This window comes from Labeo rohita, chromosome 1, assembly GCF_022985175.1.
Source record: "Labeo rohita strain BAU-BD-2019 chromosome 1, IGBB_LRoh.1.0, whole genome shotgun sequence".
Classification (NCBI taxonomy): Eukaryota; Metazoa; Chordata; class Actinopteri; order Cypriniformes; family Cyprinidae; genus Labeo; species Labeo rohita.
In genome coordinates this window covers 32,838,094-32,859,438 of record NC_066869.1, presented here as the reverse complement: position 1 = coordinate 32,859,438, position 21,345 = coordinate 32,838,094, and the positions used below count along the sequence as shown (strand labels likewise).

The 21,345-nt window shown below is 35.5% G+C and overlaps 2 protein-coding genes across 2 annotated transcripts in view; both read left to right on the top strand.

Annotated features, from left to right (window-relative positions):
* Positions 1-1,698: 1,698 nt before the first annotated feature.
* On the top strand, positions 1,699-8,983 carry gucy1a1 (guanylate cyclase 1 soluble subunit alpha 1). The gene is given in 9 exon segments (XM_051105885.1): positions 1,699-2,438; positions 2,667-2,725; positions 3,177-3,265; positions 3,347-4,062; positions 5,464-5,799; positions 5,801-5,950; positions 6,937-7,080; positions 7,715-7,869; positions 8,301-8,983. Coding segments are annotated over 9 exon segments (2,055 nt in total). The 5' UTR covers positions 1,699-2,204; the 3' UTR covers positions 8,473-8,983.
* Positions 8,984-9,961: 978 nt separating this feature from the next.
* The window catches only part of gucy1b1 (guanylate cyclase 1 soluble subunit beta 1), a 36,213-nt gene continuing 24,829 nt past the window's right edge, over positions 9,962-21,345 (top strand). Inside the window, exons 1-9 of the mRNA XM_051105896.1 lie at positions 9,962-10,173; positions 10,553-10,626; positions 11,671-11,771; positions 12,472-12,590; positions 13,187-13,384; positions 16,372-16,602; positions 16,713-16,829; positions 17,437-17,570; positions 18,773-18,970. Of these exons, the coding sequence (XP_050961853.1) occupies positions 10,171-10,173; positions 10,553-10,626; positions 11,671-11,771; positions 12,472-12,590; positions 13,187-13,384; positions 16,372-16,602; positions 16,713-16,829; positions 17,437-17,570; positions 18,773-18,970 (1,175 nt within the window). The 5' untranslated portion in view covers positions 9,962-10,170. The remainder of the gene's footprint in view (positions 10,174-10,552; positions 10,627-11,670; positions 11,772-12,471; positions 12,591-13,186; positions 13,385-16,371; positions 16,603-16,712; positions 16,830-17,436; positions 17,571-18,772; positions 18,971-21,345) is intronic.

The window sequence follows — 21,345 nt, the reverse complement described above, 5'->3', positions numbered from 1 at the left end:
GTGAAGCTTGGGCTCCATGTTGGCAGCTTTAAGGCAAACTCTTTTTTTTTTTTAATGATGATGAGCCAGTGTTTACACGATGATCACGTAGATACGATCAAGGCCAATATCACATACCGTATGTACACAGAAAACAGCCAAAAAAGTAAACAACAGAAAGCATATGCATAACTCTAAACACTAGTCCGAAGTCTAGATAAAAAGTCTGAAAAATACTGGCATGGCATAATGTGTTGACACATCTGTGGCCAGCAGGCAGCCACTAATGTAAATCAGTGGAATGATCACTGCTCTCTGCACTAGCTGACCACGTTATTCCTCTTGTTTGTTAATCAGTGAGCTCTTGGAGCTATTTGAGTCCCATGAACTGATGATGGATTCAGCGTCTGCAACCTCCAATACATGCACTCTTTCTTAGTCTTAATTTTAATTAAAGTGTTTATCAAACTGAGGAAATGTCATTAAAGTCATACATCCTTTAAAAAATTTAGCAAGGCTGTTGGGACTTTCATTTTCTCCTTAATTTGAAAATGCCCTACTGGGGTTGGGTGCAATATTAAATATGCATACAACATTTTTCGTTGATTCCTAAATATTGAGAACAAACAATTAATTTACTGTGAACTAAGAAAAGTCGGTAATATTGTTTATGCATAGATTATGCAGCCCACAAAACTTCACTGAAAGCTCTGCAGATTTTCATAGAAACTTTAACTCTCATCATTCAAAATCCTACACATCTCATTGCCTGCTTGTTTTTGGCTATTTTGATTATAACTCAAAGCAGGTGCAAATAAGAGATCATTTTACAAATCAAGTATAATTGTCTCCCCATTTAATTGCACAGCTGTCTAGTAGAAGCAATATTAAAAAGATCTAATTTTTTTTTAATTATTAATTTCCTGTGCACAAACAATAAAATTTGAATTAAATGCATTTATTTTATACATTTTAACAAGCCAATAATGCAAGGTAACCATTATATTAGGGTGATCTCTCAGTCCCTTTCATTTTAAATTATTTCAGAAACATATCTCTGACCAAGACCAGTGATGAACAAAATAATTGAATACTGAGTGATTTCAAGTTTTCATCGATCTGTGTACATGTTATTGATCTGTTTTGCACTAGAATCTCCTCAGCATTTGCAGTGCCTGCAGGTCCCTAATGCAATCTTCAAGAGCACTGCTACGTCGAAAACAAGTCATTGTCACCAAGCAAGTATGAATACCCGTATAAATGTACGAAATCCTGTCAAATAAAAATATATGGGTGCTTTAGCTGTTAAAGGCAGATTTTTTTTTAAAAAAAAAATCCAAATAATTAGGCTCATTTAACTGGAATCATAGTGTGATCTCGTGAACTCGATGCTCCTCATTAGCCTGACAAGTCCTGGCTGTCTGTTAAGGAAAGAGACCCATGAAAGAATGCAAAGCCTTAAGACCCTTATGTAACATCTATTCGCGCCTATAATGAGTTGCATTGCAATTTATGTTTGTGAGGAACTGGGCAGATATCTGGGTGGCCCAAAGCGCAGCATGTGTCCGAGTTGTTTGCTCCAGAGATGATACGTGACAGATTCAAGTCCAAGATGTAGAGAGCGTTTCCATTTGCGCATCGGATCATTCGGAATCCGAATTAAAGAAAACGTGATGTTGCATAAGTATCCAACGTTAGGGTTAGACTGTGACATTTAAATATTTGCTAGACGTCACCGAAAGCATATCTAATAAGCTGAGGGTTGAGCAAGCACTCGGTGCAGAACAGAAATCCTCTAGAATCACCAGCCAATTCATTGGATGACGCGCATGGTACACACAGCATCTCCAGGAGAACATCACGCATCTCCAGACGGGCATAATGCATCTTTAAGGAGCTCTGCCTGCCGGTGCGTTCATTGGCTAGCTGGAGGTTCCACTGGGTCCTGTGATTGGCCATACTTAATGATCCTTGGCTTATCATTTGCCCCTGTAATTTACTATGAAAATTGTATGCAGGCGGAAAAGCTGCTGATAAGTTTGAAATAGCTTATTCCTAGGTGAGACGTGTGTGTGCGGGTAAATTACATTTCCTGGGCTGATATTTTTGCATCACCTAGTGGGAATGCTTCTATCCTGGATTCGGACGGGTAGGAATGGTCTCAGTCGGATATTCACAATGTAGATATTTCTGCTGCATGTTTGGAGAGGACTATTACGCAAAGAATGTTTTGCGCTAAACTGAAGGATCTGAAGATTGCGGGTGAATGCCCGTTTTCTATGGTCGTGGGAAAAGAGGAACCCGCGGACTTTGAGGAAAGCAGTGCGGTGAATGCTGTGCCAGTATCCAGAGAGGTGCAGGGCACAAACACAAACAGTCTGCCCAGACGCAAAATAAGCCGGAGCAAAGTTAATCTGCATTCACTGGGCGAGAGCATCCGAAAGCTGGTGTGCCCGGAGGTAAATTAATATGCTCGATGTGTCTAATTCACCTGATGATATTTTGCAGCAAATTCGTATACATTGCATTGGAAAAATTGTCTGTTATCTGCGTTATGTCCAGTGTACACATGCAACGCGCGTAAATGGAATATTAAGTAAAATGTACAAGACAGACAGACGTCTGTTATCAATTACAATAACAAAAACACGCTATGCTATGTTTAATGTATTTTCTTTTTGTTTTAGTTCGAGAAATTACGAAATGCATTGATCAGAGTTATGAAACAGCAGATAGACGTGAGTTGGTAAGCTGTTCTTTTTCATTATGAATGTATAATATTGTCCTTTTATCACATTTAAAATTTTGACAATTTGTCGATCATTTACAATTTCCCTACACATTTACCATAGTGGTCGTTTGAATATTCTGTTCATTCTCATGACAGTATGTAAATAATAATTGTAATGCATCAGTATTTTTTTTCCAAATTGTTTTATATTACAATACATACAATATTTGAAATACCAACAAATATAGCCTATAACGTTGTCAGTGTTAACGATTATATAGATTTTATTGGATAATATATTAGATTATATTATTATTGCATATGCATGTATATATATATATATATATATATATATATATATATATTTCCTGCTTCAAGCTCAAATTCAAAAGTGTTTTAATGTTGTTCTTGTTATTGTGTTTTACATATTCATTTACTGACTATGGTTTAATATACGTGTCCAAAGCCCTGTAGCATGCAGTTCTGATGTAACTCAGACAATGGACAATGCTGAACAATTATCAGATGTCATGAGAAACTTCTCCCTTAAAACAGGTAAGAAGAGGCATTAAAAAGTCATTTTATATAATATTAATTTCCATTTAATTTTAATGAATTGTACTGATTAAATTCCAGATATCCCCATGGATACGCTAAAGATTTCTCTGGGTCTGGAGGTGTTTCGGGACTGTTATGAGGAGGACGGTCATATTCTCCGTGTAGTGGGGGGAGCGCTCCATGATTTTCTCAACAGCTTCAACGTTCTCTTAAAGCAGAGCACACCGCCCACCCCGGAGGTGCAGCGTTACATCCACCAAGCCTCCATCCTCTGCCTGGACAAAGATCCAGGACTCCTGACCGTCTATTTCTTCAATCCCCTTCCCACCACAGAGCTCTTCTTCTCGGGTATCATCCAGGCGGCAGCGTGTTTGCTCTACTGCACACGGGTGGAGGTCAGAATGGATGTTGGGGGTAAAGACAGTGGTGCTCTACAGGCCAATCATCAGCCCCATCTGTTGTACTCAGTAGTGGTGAGAGATGGCAGGAGCCTCACACCAAGCCCCATGAGGACACACTCGTCTGGAGACATTCCCCTCTCGCTGCTCTACTCTACTTTTCCTTTCCACATTCTCTTAGATCAAGAAATGAGTCTGATGCAGATTGGAGATGGTTTGAGGAGGAGGCTCGGGCGATGCAGAGATGGGCAAAGGAGACCTGTTTTCAACGAACACTTTGCCATTGTTTCACCTGAGATACGAGCCAGCTTCCAGGATATTTTAACCATGCTAAACACCCAGTTTGTGCTACGGGTGAAGCAGCATGGAGCGAGCTCTGCTGACAGCCCTGGAAAGGTATTTTTTGTTTAACAGTTTCTCCCTCTGCAATAAGGGTACCCTTGTGTCCTATGTCTTGAAATGCTGATGCTAACACAGGGCCACCTGTTACGTGTGAAACTGCTTACCTGGGAAATTTTAAAAGATCAAGCTTATTGCTTAGCTTAGACAAGTCAATAGAGTGAGGTAAAAACACCTAAGTTTGCAGCTTTGAATGCGTTCGTATGCTGGTTTGCATTTGAAATGTGAACTTCTGAAGGTCTACGTGTCATTTTATCACACCGACATCAAAGAGAAAGAGGAATCAAAGATTGGCTTGGGTTTCATGTTGATTAGACAATTAAAAAGCGCAACAGGATTCAACTAATCAGTGCAAAGTAATTAGTAGGATTTTTCCTCATAGGTTTATCTACGTGCTGATCTGAGATGAGTTTTTATGAGGTGGTCGAGGGGATTTTTTTAATGGCAAGTCTGTGTCTTGGGTTGCAGATGATCAGTATAATAAGGGCAATGCAATAAAGTCCTGTACCACGCAGATGATGAAATGAACATGGCGGCAAATGTCAAGACGTGGAAGGCCCCTCAAAGCCTCTATTAATGAGATCTACCCTTATGCTCACACGAAAGAAATAGCCTAGCTTCCTCATATCTAGATTCATTTAGGAAACAAACATTTAGATTCATGGTACAGAGGCTTTATTATGAGTTTGTGCATCCATATGGTTCATGTTATGTTTAGTCTTATGTGCTTTCCTTTATTAGTTTCATTTTTCTAAAGACCAAATCTGTTAGTTTGAAATAGCCACACTGAATTCATTTCACCTTGAAAATCTGGTGGAAAAAGAGAGTGTAAATATTGCCAGTCTACAATGAAAGATTTTGCTGAAATAAGGTAAATAGAAATCAGTCAGCAAAGAAATTATTTCCCTACATGAAACTACAAACTCAAGCAGATGGTAAGGTTAGGACGACCTGACATATTATGGAACGTACTTCAAAGTAATGTGCAGGCTAAGTGCATATTGAAGACCTTTGAGCAAGATGAATGATAGGATATATTCAAAGTGATCTAATGAGAAAGCTATTTAATGTTTTGGCAAATTTGTATGAAATCGTACAGTTTCTTTCATATGAAAATGTAGTTTTTTGTTTTTTCAGAAAAAATAAGATCCACTTGAGACCCCATGCTTAAACTAAACACAAACCTTCAGTGTGGCGAAAGCAGAATATATGAAAATATATGAAAAAGATCATACAAAATTCAATAAAATTTGCCAAAACATAAAATAGTTGATATATAGAGTGTTGATATATTCTATTCTATTCTATTCTATTCTATTTTTTCCATACATTGGTCTCATTTATAAACTAGTCCAAAACTCTGAATTAATTTCCATTCTGCCAACCCTCTCATTGTAGCATATGGACCTGAAGGGCCAGATGATCTTCATGTCAGAAATGAGTGCGCTGCTCTTCCTCGGCTCTCCGTGTGTAGATAAGCTGGAGGAGTTAACAGGCCGGGGCCTCTACCTCTCTGACATCCCCATCCATAATGCGCTACGTGATGTTGTTTTGGTCGGAGAGCAGACCAAGGCTCAGGATGGACTCAAAAAACGTCTGGGTAAAGCCAAAGCCGCCCTGGAACAGGCACACCAGGCCCTGGAAGAAGAAAAGAGGCGAACGGTAGAGCTGCTCTTCACGATATTCCCAGGGAACGTCGCTCAGCGTTTGTGGCAGGGACTTCCTGTGCAGGCAAAAAAAGTTTGATCATGTCACCGTGCTGTTCTCAGATATCGTGGGCTTCACTGCGATCTGCTCACGATGTACACCCATGCAGGTGGTGAACATGCTTAGTGAGCTCTACACTAGGTTTGATCACCACTGCGGTGAGCTGGATGTGTATAAGGTGGGTGATATTGTTGTTAGTTCCAAATAAATAACACTACGTAGAACAATTCACTGCCGCTCTCGACTGATAAGTGTTAAATTCCTCATGAATGAATAGTGGTGTTTTTGGTACTATGCACTGAAAATGCAGAATTCCTTTTAAGGTTTTTTAGCTTCAAACTAGCAAAAAAGGGTAAATATAACGAGGCTCTTTTTTCCACAGGCTGCAAAAATATGTTCCTTTAAGTTTATCTTGAGGCCCTTGGGATTTTAGAACAATTATTCACATGAAATCTTCAAACCAAACAATAATTAATTTCTGATTTTTTGACACATAGGCTCATAAACTGCTGGGAGGGTTGCTAATGTAATCTGAAGCAGAATTTCCCATACACATGCAGCAAAGATTAATTTCATGTAAAAGACAGTGGAGGTAAAGTTTAGCTTAGTGTCTGGCTTTGCTTACATTCCTGCAGACAACTATATCCTAAAATAGATTCCCCTCTTGTCTTCTCCCAACATATCTCAGCTGGTCCATGATGTGTGCCTCAAACATCTCCAAACTGGATGTGCAATAACAGGGCATTAATGTCTCTCAAGCTGTCAAGATGTACCATTTTGTTAACGTAAAGTTAGTTTGTTATAGCTGGTTTCAAAATAGCTTATTTTCAAGACTAAATCTTTTAGGCTTACATTGTAAGAAACAGGATTCTTTTTCGTGGCCAGAATTACATAAGTAGTCAGTTTACTGGCCTCAAAAAATAAAATAAAATAATATAGCTAATTAAATATTCATTAAATGATATATTAAATGATATATTAATTGTAATTGATGTGTCAATGCAGTACTGCTCTATTAATCGTTTTTAGCTAACGCACGGATGTCACATGAGAGGCAAATCAGAATATTACGGCATGAACCTCGAATATACCCAGAGGTGTGTTATGAAATATTTAGCACTCTTCTCTCGTAACCTTTCATATGTCCTCATTTGTGCATTCAAGGTGGAAACCATTGGCGATGCGTACTGTGTAGCTGGAGGCTTACACAAAGAGAGTCCGACCCATGCTGTCCAGATTGCTCTCATGGCTTTAAAGATGATGGAATTGTCTGATGAGGTCACGACTCCCATGGGGGAGGTTATCAAGGTTAGTGTTTCATCAGATTTTTCTACATTTTGTGGAGTTATAGCATGAATATTCATATTTTCTCTCATTTGTCATGCAAACCTTTGCTAGATTGCTGAGCTGAAACAAAAGAATGCAAAATAATGTTTTAACAATGTTGTTGGTTAGTAATTAAGAAATTCTCAATTTAAAACCTATGCGTGACTCATTAGAACGCTTGTATATTTTTGTGCAAACACACTCCCACTATGAGAGAGAATCATTTTTGAAAGGTCACATCTTATGTATCCTATTTTAGACTCAAAAATAGGCATTATCAGTTTTTTCTTAACAGCGTAATTGGAAATAGTTTTCTGATTAAGAATTAGAATACAAATACTGCTGCTGTGGATATGCTAATTTTATATAACAAACATTCATCTTAGAGGAAGGTAATATTTTTGTTTGTTTAAAGACTGGGTTTGAGCTTCTGAATTATCGTTGTTTTAATAATAAATATATTTTGGAAAACATTACATATCAGGTGACTAAAATTCACTCAGAAATGTTAATATTACATATTGTTTGAAATAAAAAAACATAAAAAGTATATTTGAGCAAAAAGATTAAGCAAAACCGTTTTTTAAAATGAGTCTTGCTTTGTTTTTATTCTCAGATGCGTATTGGGATCCACTCTGGCTCAGTTTTGGCTGGTGTGGTTGGTGTTAAAATGCCCCGCTACTGCCTTTTTGGTAATAACGTCACATTAGCCAATAAGTTTGAGTCCTGCAGCCTGCCAAGAAAGATTAACGTCAGTCCCACCACATACAGGTATAAACAGAGACAACTTTCCTGTTTGTTTATTCTGTATTCAGAACGTACTGGCAAGTGTGTTTGACTAAATGTTTATTAGTTCATTATTTGAAACAGCCTGTTTCAAATTCTCTTACAGTTTTGAATTTTAAGTCAGAGTAAATTATTTTTTTACGCATTAATGACAACAGCAAGTACATTGAGGTGTGAGTACAAGCAACTTCATTCATTTTAAGTGAACACAAAACAGAAACATTCCTCCAAATGGATCTGTTTTTTATGTTTAAGAAATAATAACACATGAAGATCTTCTTTATTAAATCACTTCTAGCTGAGCCAAAACAAGTACAATTTTTTTGTCATATTCCATAGAGCTGATTTAACACTAGCAGTTTTATTGTGTACCTGCATGTGGGTTTTAGGACAGTTTGTTACTTCTCTCATTTCAGATTGTTAAAAGATTGTCCAGAGTTCACTCTCATCCCCCGGACAAGAGAGGATCTTCCGCCCAACTTTCCCGCCGACATCCCTGGAATTTGTTACTTCCTCCAGGCTCACGATCAAAAGACAAGTGCTGCTTCCAGAAGTTGTGCTACAGACGAAACTCAACCCAGTGGATAAAATCGTTACATCTTTAAGACACAAATGCTGGAAACAGTGGGTTAATACTGCCTGTCACTCTGTGTATCTTTTTAGTTATGCCAGAGGTAGTGTTGAATGTTGCCAAAAAGCTATCAAATAACACTCATTAGAAGGATTACACTGTGCACAGTTTTGTTCACAGTAGTGTTAAAAGCCTGAGATTTTTGTTTGGCAGAACATCTTTTGTTTCAATAAAATATTTTGTTTATTTTGACTTCCTGACTGTATACCAAAAATCTAAAAAGCAGAGAATGTCATCCACATTTGTATCTATAATGACTATTTCTTTAAATGCTACAGAATCAATAGAGTGAACCATTTATTGTGTATAAGGACGATTAGTATCAATACAATAGTCTGAATAGAGCACGTCATTGTAGTGCACCACGCAGTAAAGGGGATGAAAAGCACACAGTAAAGCAGAGCCCGACCACAGTCATCCTTAAAGTAAACATTGTGACTTTTTTGTATTGTAATAGATCTGTAATAAACATGCTTTACTCAATTTTTGGTTTGTTTGATGTCTATGTTTCAGTGCAACCTGCTCTTTTCATGAAAACAGTGAAAGTGAGACCACAAAAAGAAAACACTGTTGCATTATAAATTCAGTTGTCTCCTAAGTTTTAACAACACACTTCTTCACATAAAACGATGTTTTAACATGATGTTGTTAAACAAAACAGGAGTAATGTGGGGTATTTCCTAAAATCTTTTAAGAATAACATGCTTCATAAAAAGTAATATATCACAAGTACAGTACGTAAATGCTATGATAAACCCGTCTGTGCCTAAAAAACTACACCATGGTAAATTTCATTTGGCTCCAGTACATTCATCACTGCATTTCTAAGGAATAAATTGGTATTTCTTGCTATTATATTACTTTAACAGGAATCCACCCCACCAGGTTTTATTAATTGTTTCAGTAAACAAAACCCAAATGAGGTTTGATGTACACTTCCTAGCATTACAAATTAGAGATTGATCTGAAATGTATAAATTAGAGAATTTAAAGATCTATTTTATGTGATGACTATCAAACTGACTTAGCAAAGTGTGAAATAAAATATTGTTGTTGAGTATTATCAACAACGAATTCATTTTCTTAATTTGAAATTTTTTTTTTATTATTATTTAGATTATTTTTGATTACAATCTTACGATATTTCTAAACAACTCCAACGATAACATCTCCTTACAGCATTCCCGTTGCTAAAGCTTGGTCGATGAATATTAATAAGGTCATGTTGGCGTTGCTTGGTAACCTTCCCCGAGCTTACAAAACGTCACCTAATTAATATTTATGACCCAGGCTTTCGACCATAGTAGGAATCGTTAATTCGCCAGTTGATTAGCGCCCACCTACTAGCGTCTACCTCGCAGCCAATCCGGTAGGTATTCTGTTCAAACGTCATGTTGCGTAATGAATATTCATTAGCCAATCCTTCATCGTAGTATAATTCCTGAATCCGGGATCTAGTGAAATGCAAATAGCGAGAACCAGCTGTGTGTTGTACTTTTTGCATCCCCGCTCTCCCGTTGGCTGCATCCTATGTCAATAACAATGAGCTCGTTTCAGGAATGGTGGTTTCACGCGTAACAGCTGTACGGTTTGTCAGTGCTGGTGTTTAGTGATTTAAGCTATCACAAACAGGGGACTGGCGAATTAATCGCAACATGGTATGTAGCAAATAATATGCGATTTTACGTGTTATGTATTTATTCTCTAGTCACTATTAACGTAAATATTTGTTCTGCAGCTTACGGTAGCATCGGCTGTATAAAAGCGATGGAAATATGGCATTACTCGAATATGTAATTGTATTATAGGTGGATAATTGCTGTATTGCCTCACTGTGTGGTAAAATATACTAATGTTCATTATAGCTCACGTTTTTATTTGCGCACAAAAGCATTACAACATATTTGTATATGGCAAGTTGAACACTGTAAACAATGAAAATGCAAATAATGCATTATGCTGCATTTAGTGTATACACAGACATATAATTATATTATGTTTGAACTACATAACTGTATATTTCACTCTTTTTGGCAGTACGGTTTTGTGAATCATGCACTGGAACTTCTGGTGCTCAGAAATTATGGTCCAGATGTTTGGGAGGACATCAAGTGAGTTCATATGGACTTCTCTATTACATCATGGACAGTCTTTTATTGTTATTTTCTTATAATTGTATTTGTTTTTGCATTTATGTGCTCTGTATATTCTTTTTTTTAGATGTTCTGTACATGTAATAGATGTTCTCAGATATACATTTAGCTGTCTTGACCATTGACAATGACACTTGCAAAACTTTTGGTTTGAAACCTAAATAAAATTTCAGCAACTGCTATTTTGTTCTTAATACATTTTCTTAATGCCTAAAAAAGTGGAGAAATAGCAAATAGCAAATACAATTCATGATATCTATGATTTACTATATTGTGATTGGCCAGTCTTTACTACCATATGGGCTTTTTCATTTATTCAGAGCATGAGAAATCACGCATAACATGTCATGGGGTGAGGTCACATGCGTACAACTTTTTCCCTCTTGCGCAAACAGTTCAGCTTTATTTAACTTCCTCCATCTCTTTGACGTGACTTTTAAGAGCAGTCGTTTCAAGTCACAGCTGTGCCTAATGTAAACATGTGTTTTAGAGCCTGTTTAGGCTCAAGTTGTTAGCTTGAGTCTCACTCAATCTTCTGGCAACGTTAAAGTAGTTGGACTCAGTTATTGCAGCATTTTTTTCCAGCAAGGTTCAGTATTATCACAAGGTTAACAGCATCTGGCAGTGCAGTGTACAAGACATGATTAATGATGTTTCTGTTTCTATTTTTAGGTTGTGTTTTACAAGTGTTTTCCCTTGTTGATACTATTGTGACTTTTTAGCTGTGTTTCTCTTTGGTCATCATTCTTGTTCAATGCTGAGTTTTATTTTTTTCAGCTCACAGTTTAGTAATATGTCCAAGCAAATCACATTTTGACCTGACTCTAACAGTCTTCATAGTTGTATTAAATGTGCTTTTTCATTTTACTCAAAATTTAAATATGTGTAATTACCATGGAGTCCAAAAATTCTTAGATATTTTTTTGTTCATTTTTAGTTTTTAATTAATTTAATGATATAGTAATTACTTGATGTTTAAAATATTTTATATTTTTCTTTTAGGAGAGAAGCTCAGGTTGATGTAGAAGGACAGTTTCTGGTCAGAATTATCTATGAAGATGCCAAAACATATGACCTTGTGGCTGCTGCAAGCAAAGTGCTAAGTAAGGTTGTTTTTGTTATTGTTGTGGTTTTGGAAAGATGGAGGTAATCATTTGCTAAAACCTAAATGAAACTGATGTATTCAATAAGTGGTTTATTAAATCAGAAGTGGCCTATTATAAATGTTATATTAATTGTTCTTTTGGTTGATGTGACAGTATAACATAATGATTAACTTATACAATGAAATTAACAAAATGAGTTAAATGTAAAAATATATGTGACCTGGACAACAAAACCAGTCATAAGGGTCAGTTTTTTTTAAATTGAGATTTATACATCATCTGAAAACTGTGTGTGTATGATTTGTTAGGATAGGACAATATTTGGCCGTGATACAACTATTTGAAAATCTGGAATCGGAGGATGTAATAAAAAGAAAATACAGAAGAAATCACCTTTTAAGTTAACCAAATGAAGTTCTTAACAATGCATATTACTAATCAAACATTAAGTTTTGATATATTGACGGCTGGAAATTAACTAAATGGAACTCATGGAACATGATCTTTATTTAATGTCCTAATGATTTTTGGCATAAAAGAAAAATCAATCATTTTGACATTGTGTATTTTTGGCTATTGCTACAAATATACCTGTACTACTATTTATGACTGGTTTTGTGGTCCAGGATCACATATATAGTTTTGATGATCATTTTTCTTTTGCCTGTTGATTTAAATATGGTTTCTCTTCCATTAGAAATGGATGCTGGAGGCATCTTGCAAATGTTTGGGAAAATGTTCTTTGAGTTCTGTCAGGAATCTGGCTATGACACTATCCTTCGAGTGTTGGGCTCCAATGTCCGTGAATTCTTACAAGTAAGAGGCTACTGTTTTTATCACCTAAAAATCAGCAGCAGCAATGTTGAGAAAGTGACGCAAGCAACACTGTCTGTTCTCTATTTCACACATTGCATGTGCTGTACTTTTAGTGAGGGTGATTTTTAAAATAGTTTAAAATAATAATAGACTGGAACAATGAAAATGGCATGTTGTGTGTTAGTACAGATAAGAATTGACAATGACATCATCAGCTATATTTTTTAATTAATCCTTAAAGTTGTTGCAGATCATGTTTTTGTTTGTTTGTTTGTTTGTGCCTTATTTAGTGAAAAATTCCATACGTTAATACCCAATATTAACTTTAATACACATACACATTCATTTTATTGAATACTGGACTTCATCTTATTTGTAAATATATCATTAGTTGTAATTTTGGTGTGATGTTGCCAGCTTAACTACTTTTTCAAATGGGTAAACGGATTTTACTACTTTAAATATTGAGTAGTGTGTAGCTTAGTGCAAACTAGGCACTCTATTTTCATCCTTTTTCATTGCACTCACTTTGTTCAGCTTAGCAAAAATCTGCTCTTTGCATCCCCACATTAATGTCAGCTTGTTCTCTCTTTCAGAATCTGGACGCATTGCATGACCATCTGGGCACCATCTACCCCGGCATGCGCGCGCCCTCCTTCCGCTGCACGGATGCAGAGAAAGGCAACAACCTCATTCTACACTATTACTCTGAGCGAGAAGGTCTTCAAGACATCGTCATAGGGATCATCAAGACGGTTGCACAGCAGATTCATGGAACTGAGATTGAGATGAAGGTGCTGTTTTTATTAATTTTATAATTAAAATTTAAACATTTAATTATATTTTGCTAAAATTAACGAAATGACTCGAAAAAAGATTTGTTCATTTTGCTGAACGAGACTCGAAGGTCAGAGTCGGTAAATGATCCGAACTTCCCATCACTACTACGAATCACATGTAAGTTCATCGTCTGTGTACTGAGTATGGCGAAAAACTCCATCTTATTTTCTCCTACAACTTGAGAGGAGGACATTGTTGTACCTTTTTGTTTGTAAACAGCGTTTACAGACTTACTTGCACTTTCTTAGTCTTTGCGCATTCGCTTTGTAAACACTGGGTCTGTAGTTCCGCCTACGTTCCGCATGACCTTTCGACGTGATTTAATACAGTACATAGCGTCGTGAACGCGCATCCCAGAGCGTGTGTTACACAAGCTTTTGTGCTTAAAAAGTATAAAAAAAAATTATTTCCCGAAAAAAATGGCCAGTCGTTTCGCTAGATAAGACCCTTCTTCTTGGAGCCCTTTGAAGCTGCATTTAAACTACATTTTGGAAGTTCAAAATCGGGGCACCAATGAAGTCCATTATATGGAGAAAAATCCTGAAATGCTTTCCTCAAAAACTGTACTTTAACACTGTAATAATATAATTGTATACAATATTACTGTTTAATAAATGAAGCCTTGGTGAAGAAAAGAGAACATAAAAAACTTAAAAAAATAACATAAAAAACTTTAAACAAACAGTAATGTAAGTGCTAAATTCTGCAATCATCAAAACATGATTGGAGGTAGACCAGAGGTGGATGTACTCCCTTTCTCACTGAGAGAGGCTCATCGATAAACAACATTATGATGAACTCCCTGCGGTTTATCCTTTGTCACCGCACTTCAGTCTCTGCCTTATTTTCCAAATAAATCCCCCTCACCCAATAAGAGCTAATCATTTCCCAGACGGCAGACTGCTCTTTCCGTCTCTCTCTCTCTCTCCATCTGGGCTTAGTGTGAAATGAGGGAGTCCAATCGACAGACCCTCGAAATGCAACACCTGACTTGTTGAAAAAAAATGTTAGCCATCGTCGTCATGGTGACGGCAGGGCAAAGAGACAGTGACTTGACGTCAGTGAAATGGGCTCAACTTCAAGCTGAGAGAGAAAAAACAACAGCTTCTCTGCATTCAGCCCAGGCTGATATGATATGGCTACAATAAAGCAGCATTTAGGGCCATTTTCTGTGATATTGCTGCAAACAGAAAGTTCTCTCTAACAAGGGTCTTCATTATGTAAAAAAATCCAAGTTATTCCTGTATTTGACTCATACTTAAATGCACCAAACATTCTCCTTTATTAAACACCCAGACACACTTGAGGCTGTAACTTTCTCTTTGCTTAGTCTACATTCTATGCAAGGACTAAGGAATGAGATCACTGATCCTAGACTCTTAGCTCTTAACAGAAGATGTTGTTTGGAATCACAAGAGACCATTAGACATTTTGTTTGTGTTCTTTAAAGGAATCTTTCAGATTCAATACAACTTACTCTCAGTCAGCAGCATTTGTGGTATAGTGCTGATTTAGACTGTAAGTGCCTTCCCAGGTATTTCTATATATATATTTTGTAAATAAACATTTTTGTTTAATTTTTAATTTTACTGGAGTTTGTTTTAAAAATTAAACAAAAGCAATACAGAGCATACAGTACATATGTTAGATAATAAAATAGTAGTGCTGTCAGAAGATTAATCACGATGAATCCCATACAAAATAAAAGTTTTTGTTTACGTAATATATGTGTGTGTACTGTGTATATTTATTATGTATATATAAATGCACACACGTGCATGTATATATTTAAGAAAAATGTTGTTTATATATTAAAAAAATTTAGATATAATATCAATTATATAAATATAAATATATACATGTAAACACATGTAAATATTTTCAAAATATATACTACATGTGTGTACATGTGTGTCTACATATTATGTAAACAGACTTTTATTATAAGACTTTTATTTTGAATGTTTAATTGACAGCACTATAAAATAAATAGGTAAATAAATAAATACATAAAAAGTAAACATGTATAAAATAATGAATAACCTCAATTATACCGAAAGTTTTTTATTAAGTTTTAGTTTTAGTTTATTTAGTATTTTAGTAATTCTACTTAAAGGGATAGTCCACCCAAAAATGAAAATTCTGTCATTACTTACTCACTCCATGTCGTTCCAAACCTGTAAGACCTAACAAAATCTGCAAAGTTACGACGCTGAAAGTTCAATGCAAAGGAAGGTATTTTCTTTTACAAAACGGGTAGTCCTGGTCCTTGATTCTGATTGGTTGAGCTGCGTACAAAGCTGTTGTAAATTACTCTATAAACATCACTGATCTATTTAATTATAGTAATAATATTTCAACCACAAGTGTTTCTGAGGATCTACATTGTTTGGTGGAAGAATAAAGTTTTCATAAAGTTCATTACATTATGAATACATTTCATTAATCATTACACTTTACTTGCTCTTGCTTCTGCAAAAACTTACTACGTATATGGAATAGCCATTTACTAAAAGCAATAAGTTCCATTGAAGCTGTGGTTTACAGTGAATTTATAACAGCTAAGGCGGTTAACAATGCCCCTTAGCTGTCATAAATTCACTGTAAACCACGGCTTCTTAGGGCTTATTGCTTTATTACAGAATTTGCTTTATAAGGCCTACCACAAACGGCTGGTATGGGCTACAACAACAAGCTTCTTTAATATTTCATCAAAAATATCTTAATTTGTCTTCTGTAGATGAACTAAGGGCTTACGGCTTTGAAACGACGTGAGGGTGAATAATTAATGGCAGAATTTTAATTTTTGGGTGAACTATCTCTTTAAATGAAATATTTCTTTCTGTTACCTTCACACTGTGGGTGTCCACATTTATTGTTTGGAAATGCAATCCCAAAGACCCACAAGACTCTAAATCTGTTATTTGTGGGGGTGTTCCAGGTCGTTCAGCAGAAGAGTGAAGAATGTGATCACATTAAGTTCTTAATTGAGGAGAAGGACTCAGAGGAGGAGGCGTTTTATGAAGACCTGGATGGTTTTGAGGAGAATGGAACTCAAGAGACACGGATCAGTCCGTATACCTTCTGCAAGGCTTTCCCATTCCACCTGATGTTTGACAAGGATCTAATGCTCACACAATGCGGCAATGCCATCTTCAGAGTTCTGCCGCAGGTTCGCCTGCTCAAAAATAGTTTATTTTAGAAATGTAGAAGTGGGAGATTTCGAAAGTATATACAAAGTGTGCTGGAGAAAAATGTTAAGTTATTTGTGTCATCTTCCAGCTGCAGCCTGGCGTATGTAACCTGTCCTCAGTGTTCTCTCTGGTGCGGCCACACATAGACTTCAGTTTCCATGGCATCCTGTCTCACATCAACACTGTCTTTGTGCTGCGGAGTAAGGTCTGTCTGCCCCAAAACACATTACATACTGTCTGATATAAAACCACCAACACTCATTAACTAAAATGTTGTTAATAGTTTCTGAAACAAAATGGTGTTTATTAGTTGTACAGTACATGACACACACACATAGACAAATACAAGGATAACAGTGCATGTTCAAAAAAATTAACGTGGTCAAATCGATTAATTGTGATTAATCACATCCAAAATAAAAGCTTGTGTTTACATTATATATATATATATATATATGTGCGTGTACTGTGTATATTTATATGTATATGTAAATACAAACACATACATGTATATTTTAATATATATACAGACACATACAGTATATACACACATTTATACTATATATAAATATAAATATGTATTACATATATAAATATATAAATGTATGTGTGTATATTTATATATACATATCAATATACAGAGTACACACACACACACACACACACACACACACATATATTATGTTAACACAATTTTATTTTGAATGTGATTAATCACGATTAATTTATTTGACAGCACTGAAACAAAGTTTTAAATATATTGCTTGTATTGAAACTACATGATAACAAGGTTTGTTTATGGTTTCATGTAGGAGGGCCTGTTGAATGTAGAAACTGCAGAGAATGAAGATGAACTCACAGGAACAGAGATCAGCTGCCTCAGACTGAAGGGCCAGATGATCTCACTTCCTGAGACTGAGAACATCCTTTTCCTGTGCTCACCAAGGTGAAATAATACCAATAAAGCAAATTTGGTCATTTTGGTAGCTTAAACTAATTGGATCACTTCTGATTTTGAAATCATTCTACTACTCTTCACATAAACTTGAAGAGAAGATGGACAACACACTGCAAGTGGTAACATACAATTGATACCATTATTACTTATTTTTACTTGATCTAAATCTAGTGTAGTCAAATTGATTCGGTCCAATTTATTATTATTTTTAGTATTTTTAATAAAAATATCTTAAAAATGTCAGTGCTTGGGGCTTGACTTCAGTTAAAAATATTTTAAAAATGTATACAATTATTCTAAATTAGATGTTTCTGCATGAAGCAATTTTTTAAATTTAGATTTTTTAAATGTGCTTCATTACATTTGGTTAAATTAATGTTTTAGGTAAAACTAGTGTTTAATTTGACAGAATTACCCTAACTATATTATGTTACACCAACGAAAATAGTAATTTTTAAACATTTAAAAGGTTTAAAACGTAGAAATAGCTTTATAATTTCACATTTTCTCACTTTTTTCCCAAAGTGCATTTGGACAGACAACCTTTACTCATACATCATTAATTTATACATTTAATGCAGATGTTGTAAAGGAAATAGCATGACAAATGGCATAAAGTGTAATGTAAACATCAGTACTTGTTGTTTACAGAATAAGTATAGTACATTTTGGTTCATTGCCTCCTAAATTAAATGTAACTGTCAGCGGTGTACAGCAGGAGTTGGGCCAGTATCTAATAAATGTTTACATTCCAATTATTCTGTAGGCCTCCTATAAGCCAAATCCTACTGGAAGTGGATTTTTTTCATTTCAGTCACTGTGTGTGTTAATACCTTATCTCTTGCTAGTGCCTGTCTGAGATGAGGTGAGTCCTCTTACACTAAAATGAACAGGTCACCTGGTTCAGACACTCACTCACTTTTACTGGCAAGCACAACTACCAAAATAATATGTGTCCCTCCCGCTGATTTAGATTGAATCGTTTGCTGTTTTTTTTAGAAAGTACAGTAATCCCCGTGGCATGCACACAAAGGTTTTGATAACTTATTATGAAACATGTGGTGGTAATATTGTTATGTATATATAAGGGTTATACTGTTAAACTTTTGAAGACTGTTTTGTTAGTTCACTTTTTGATATCTTAAATGTATGGGGCTGATTAAGTGTTTTGCCATTTTTATGCATGTCAGTGTTATGAATCTGGATGACCTGACGAGGAGAGGTCTGTACCTGAGTGACATTCCTCTTCATGATGCCACCCGTGACCTTGTGTTACTGGGGGAGCAGTTTCGTGAGGAATACAAGTTGACCCAGGAGCTGGAGATCCTGACCGACCGTCTGCAGCACACGCTTCGAGCTTTGGAGGATGAGAAGAAAAAAACTGACAGGTCAGTCCTCCAGCGTGCCACATTGTGGAAATATTTAAAGTATGTTTGATGATTAAAGGAACACTAGATTACCCTGAATATCCTGCATCAATTTAAAAACCAAGGGGGTGACACTGTTAACTATTTCTTATTTGTTTTCAAGGGTTGAAGTTTGTAATAATAAAAATATGGGTAATACTTCATAATAACTTTTATTAACAAATCATTAACAAACATTATATAATGCTTAATGGATCATTAGTTAATATATATTCAAATAGTTAGAAACACGAGATAATGTGCTTGTTAATGTTTACTAATAAACTGATAAAACATTACCTAATAATTAACAGATCATTATTTCATACACATCAACCCTACAAATTAATAGATGTTATACAATGATCAAAAACTTTTGTTAATGCACAACATGTTCGCTGCTGTTGAGGCTGCTATTGGTAAGGTTAGGGACGGGTTTGGTGGTATGGGTAGGTTTAAGGGTTGGTTAAGGGATCAGAAGTGTACAAGGGTCAATTTGATTACTATAAGGGAACATGGTTCAGTCCGTTTATATTACATTGTTTTGATAAATGAATAAATGAAAGTTTAGTAACATTTGTAAGCATTCATTTATTATCCATTTAAGCATTATATAATGTTTGTTAGTGATTTGAATCTTTTAATCATTGTAAACTGTCTGTCCAAGAGAAAAAAAGTGCATGATCATATGAATTGAAAGTTTAATGACATTTGTAAGCATTTTTATTTACATAAAATAATGATCTGTTAATTATTAAGTAATGTTTAATAAGTTTATTAGTAAACATTAACAAGCACATCATCACATATTTCTAGCTACAGTATTTGAATATTAACTAATGGACTGTTAAGCATTGTATAATGTTTGTTAATGATTTATTAATGAAAGTTTTTATAAAGTGTTACCAAAATATGGTCTTACATCTGTTATGAAATATATTGAAAGAATATGCTGTACTCCAATCCAGTGTTTAAGAATTCTTTAGAAGTATTTTTTTAAACATTTATGGATTCTTTTTTAAATTGTTTTGAGAGAACACTCACCTATATACAAACCTAGACCAACACCAGACCCGAAACCAGACCAAAACTAGATCTCTCAAGGCCCCGATCCAGACCAAGATTAGGTCCCTCAAATCCTAGACAAGGCTGTCAACCAGGGTAATAAATTAGAGACTGCAGGAATTATTCTGCAGTGGTACCTGGATAATTTTATTTAGCAGCCACAGTGGCGACTGATTTGTTTTGGATTGCCCTATGACAATAAATACTGTTGTTTAGAAGGAACACGTTCATTTATATTTAGAGGAATAGATGAAGAAAAGAAAGCTGGTGCCTATCTGATCGGCTGTTTATCCCGATCTTCAATGCCACTCTGTCGCTACAATGCCGTTCAGAAGTGACCCTTTCACGCATAAATGTTCTTGTGAGTGGCTTTTCAGAGCCATATTTTGTTAGTGACATTCCAAATGAGCTCTGAGTATCTCTGTCCTGGGGTTTTGTGTGTTATGGTCCTTATTTATCTTATTAATTTTCATTTGCTATTCTTTATGTCTTACTAATATCTAGATGTATGACAGTAAACCTACAACAAATACTTTAGGGGTTGCCTAAATGATTGTCAGCAGAGACTCACAACCCAAAAAGAGGTCTGAGTGCAATAACATAGCCAGGGAAAATGTCAAAGCAAAAAGAATTAAGTTCTGAGTTTAGTTTTTACTGGCCATAAAAAAGCTCATGCTTTATTTTGGTCAGTTTTAGCTTAGACTATTTTCCAGCTTTTTTGTGGAACCTAACTCAATTATTATTAGTTTAGTAATAGTAGTATATTGAATATTTAAGTACAGCTAACATTGTAACCCGTTGGTTTAAATAAAAAGCAATCCAACTAGATGATGATCATTATTTTTATATTAAATATTCAAGTACTATTAACTTAGGCCATTAAATTATTAGTACAAATGAGTTCAAAAATGACAAATTGGTCTGCACTCTAAAATCTTTTATTCAAGTTAGAGCAGAGGATAAAAAACAGACATTTCTTATCCCCTTTTTATTCTTTGCTTTTAAAGTTCACTTTTTCATGTTGTTTTAACATTAATGTGTGTTGGCAGTGTATGTACAAATCTACCCTATAATGATAAAAATCCATGCAGTGGTTTTTAATTAATCTGTAAAAATAATATCCCCTTTTTCAAATCGAGCCATTCTCAGATGCCTGTCAGAGGCCGCTCCCACGATAGTTGATTGACATGAGCGTCTTACCTCAGATCAGCTGTCACAGTCCAACCTCCATTGTTTCGATGCTGGAGCAGGGATGTAAGTTAGACAAGAATATCTCCGATTGAGCGATTGAG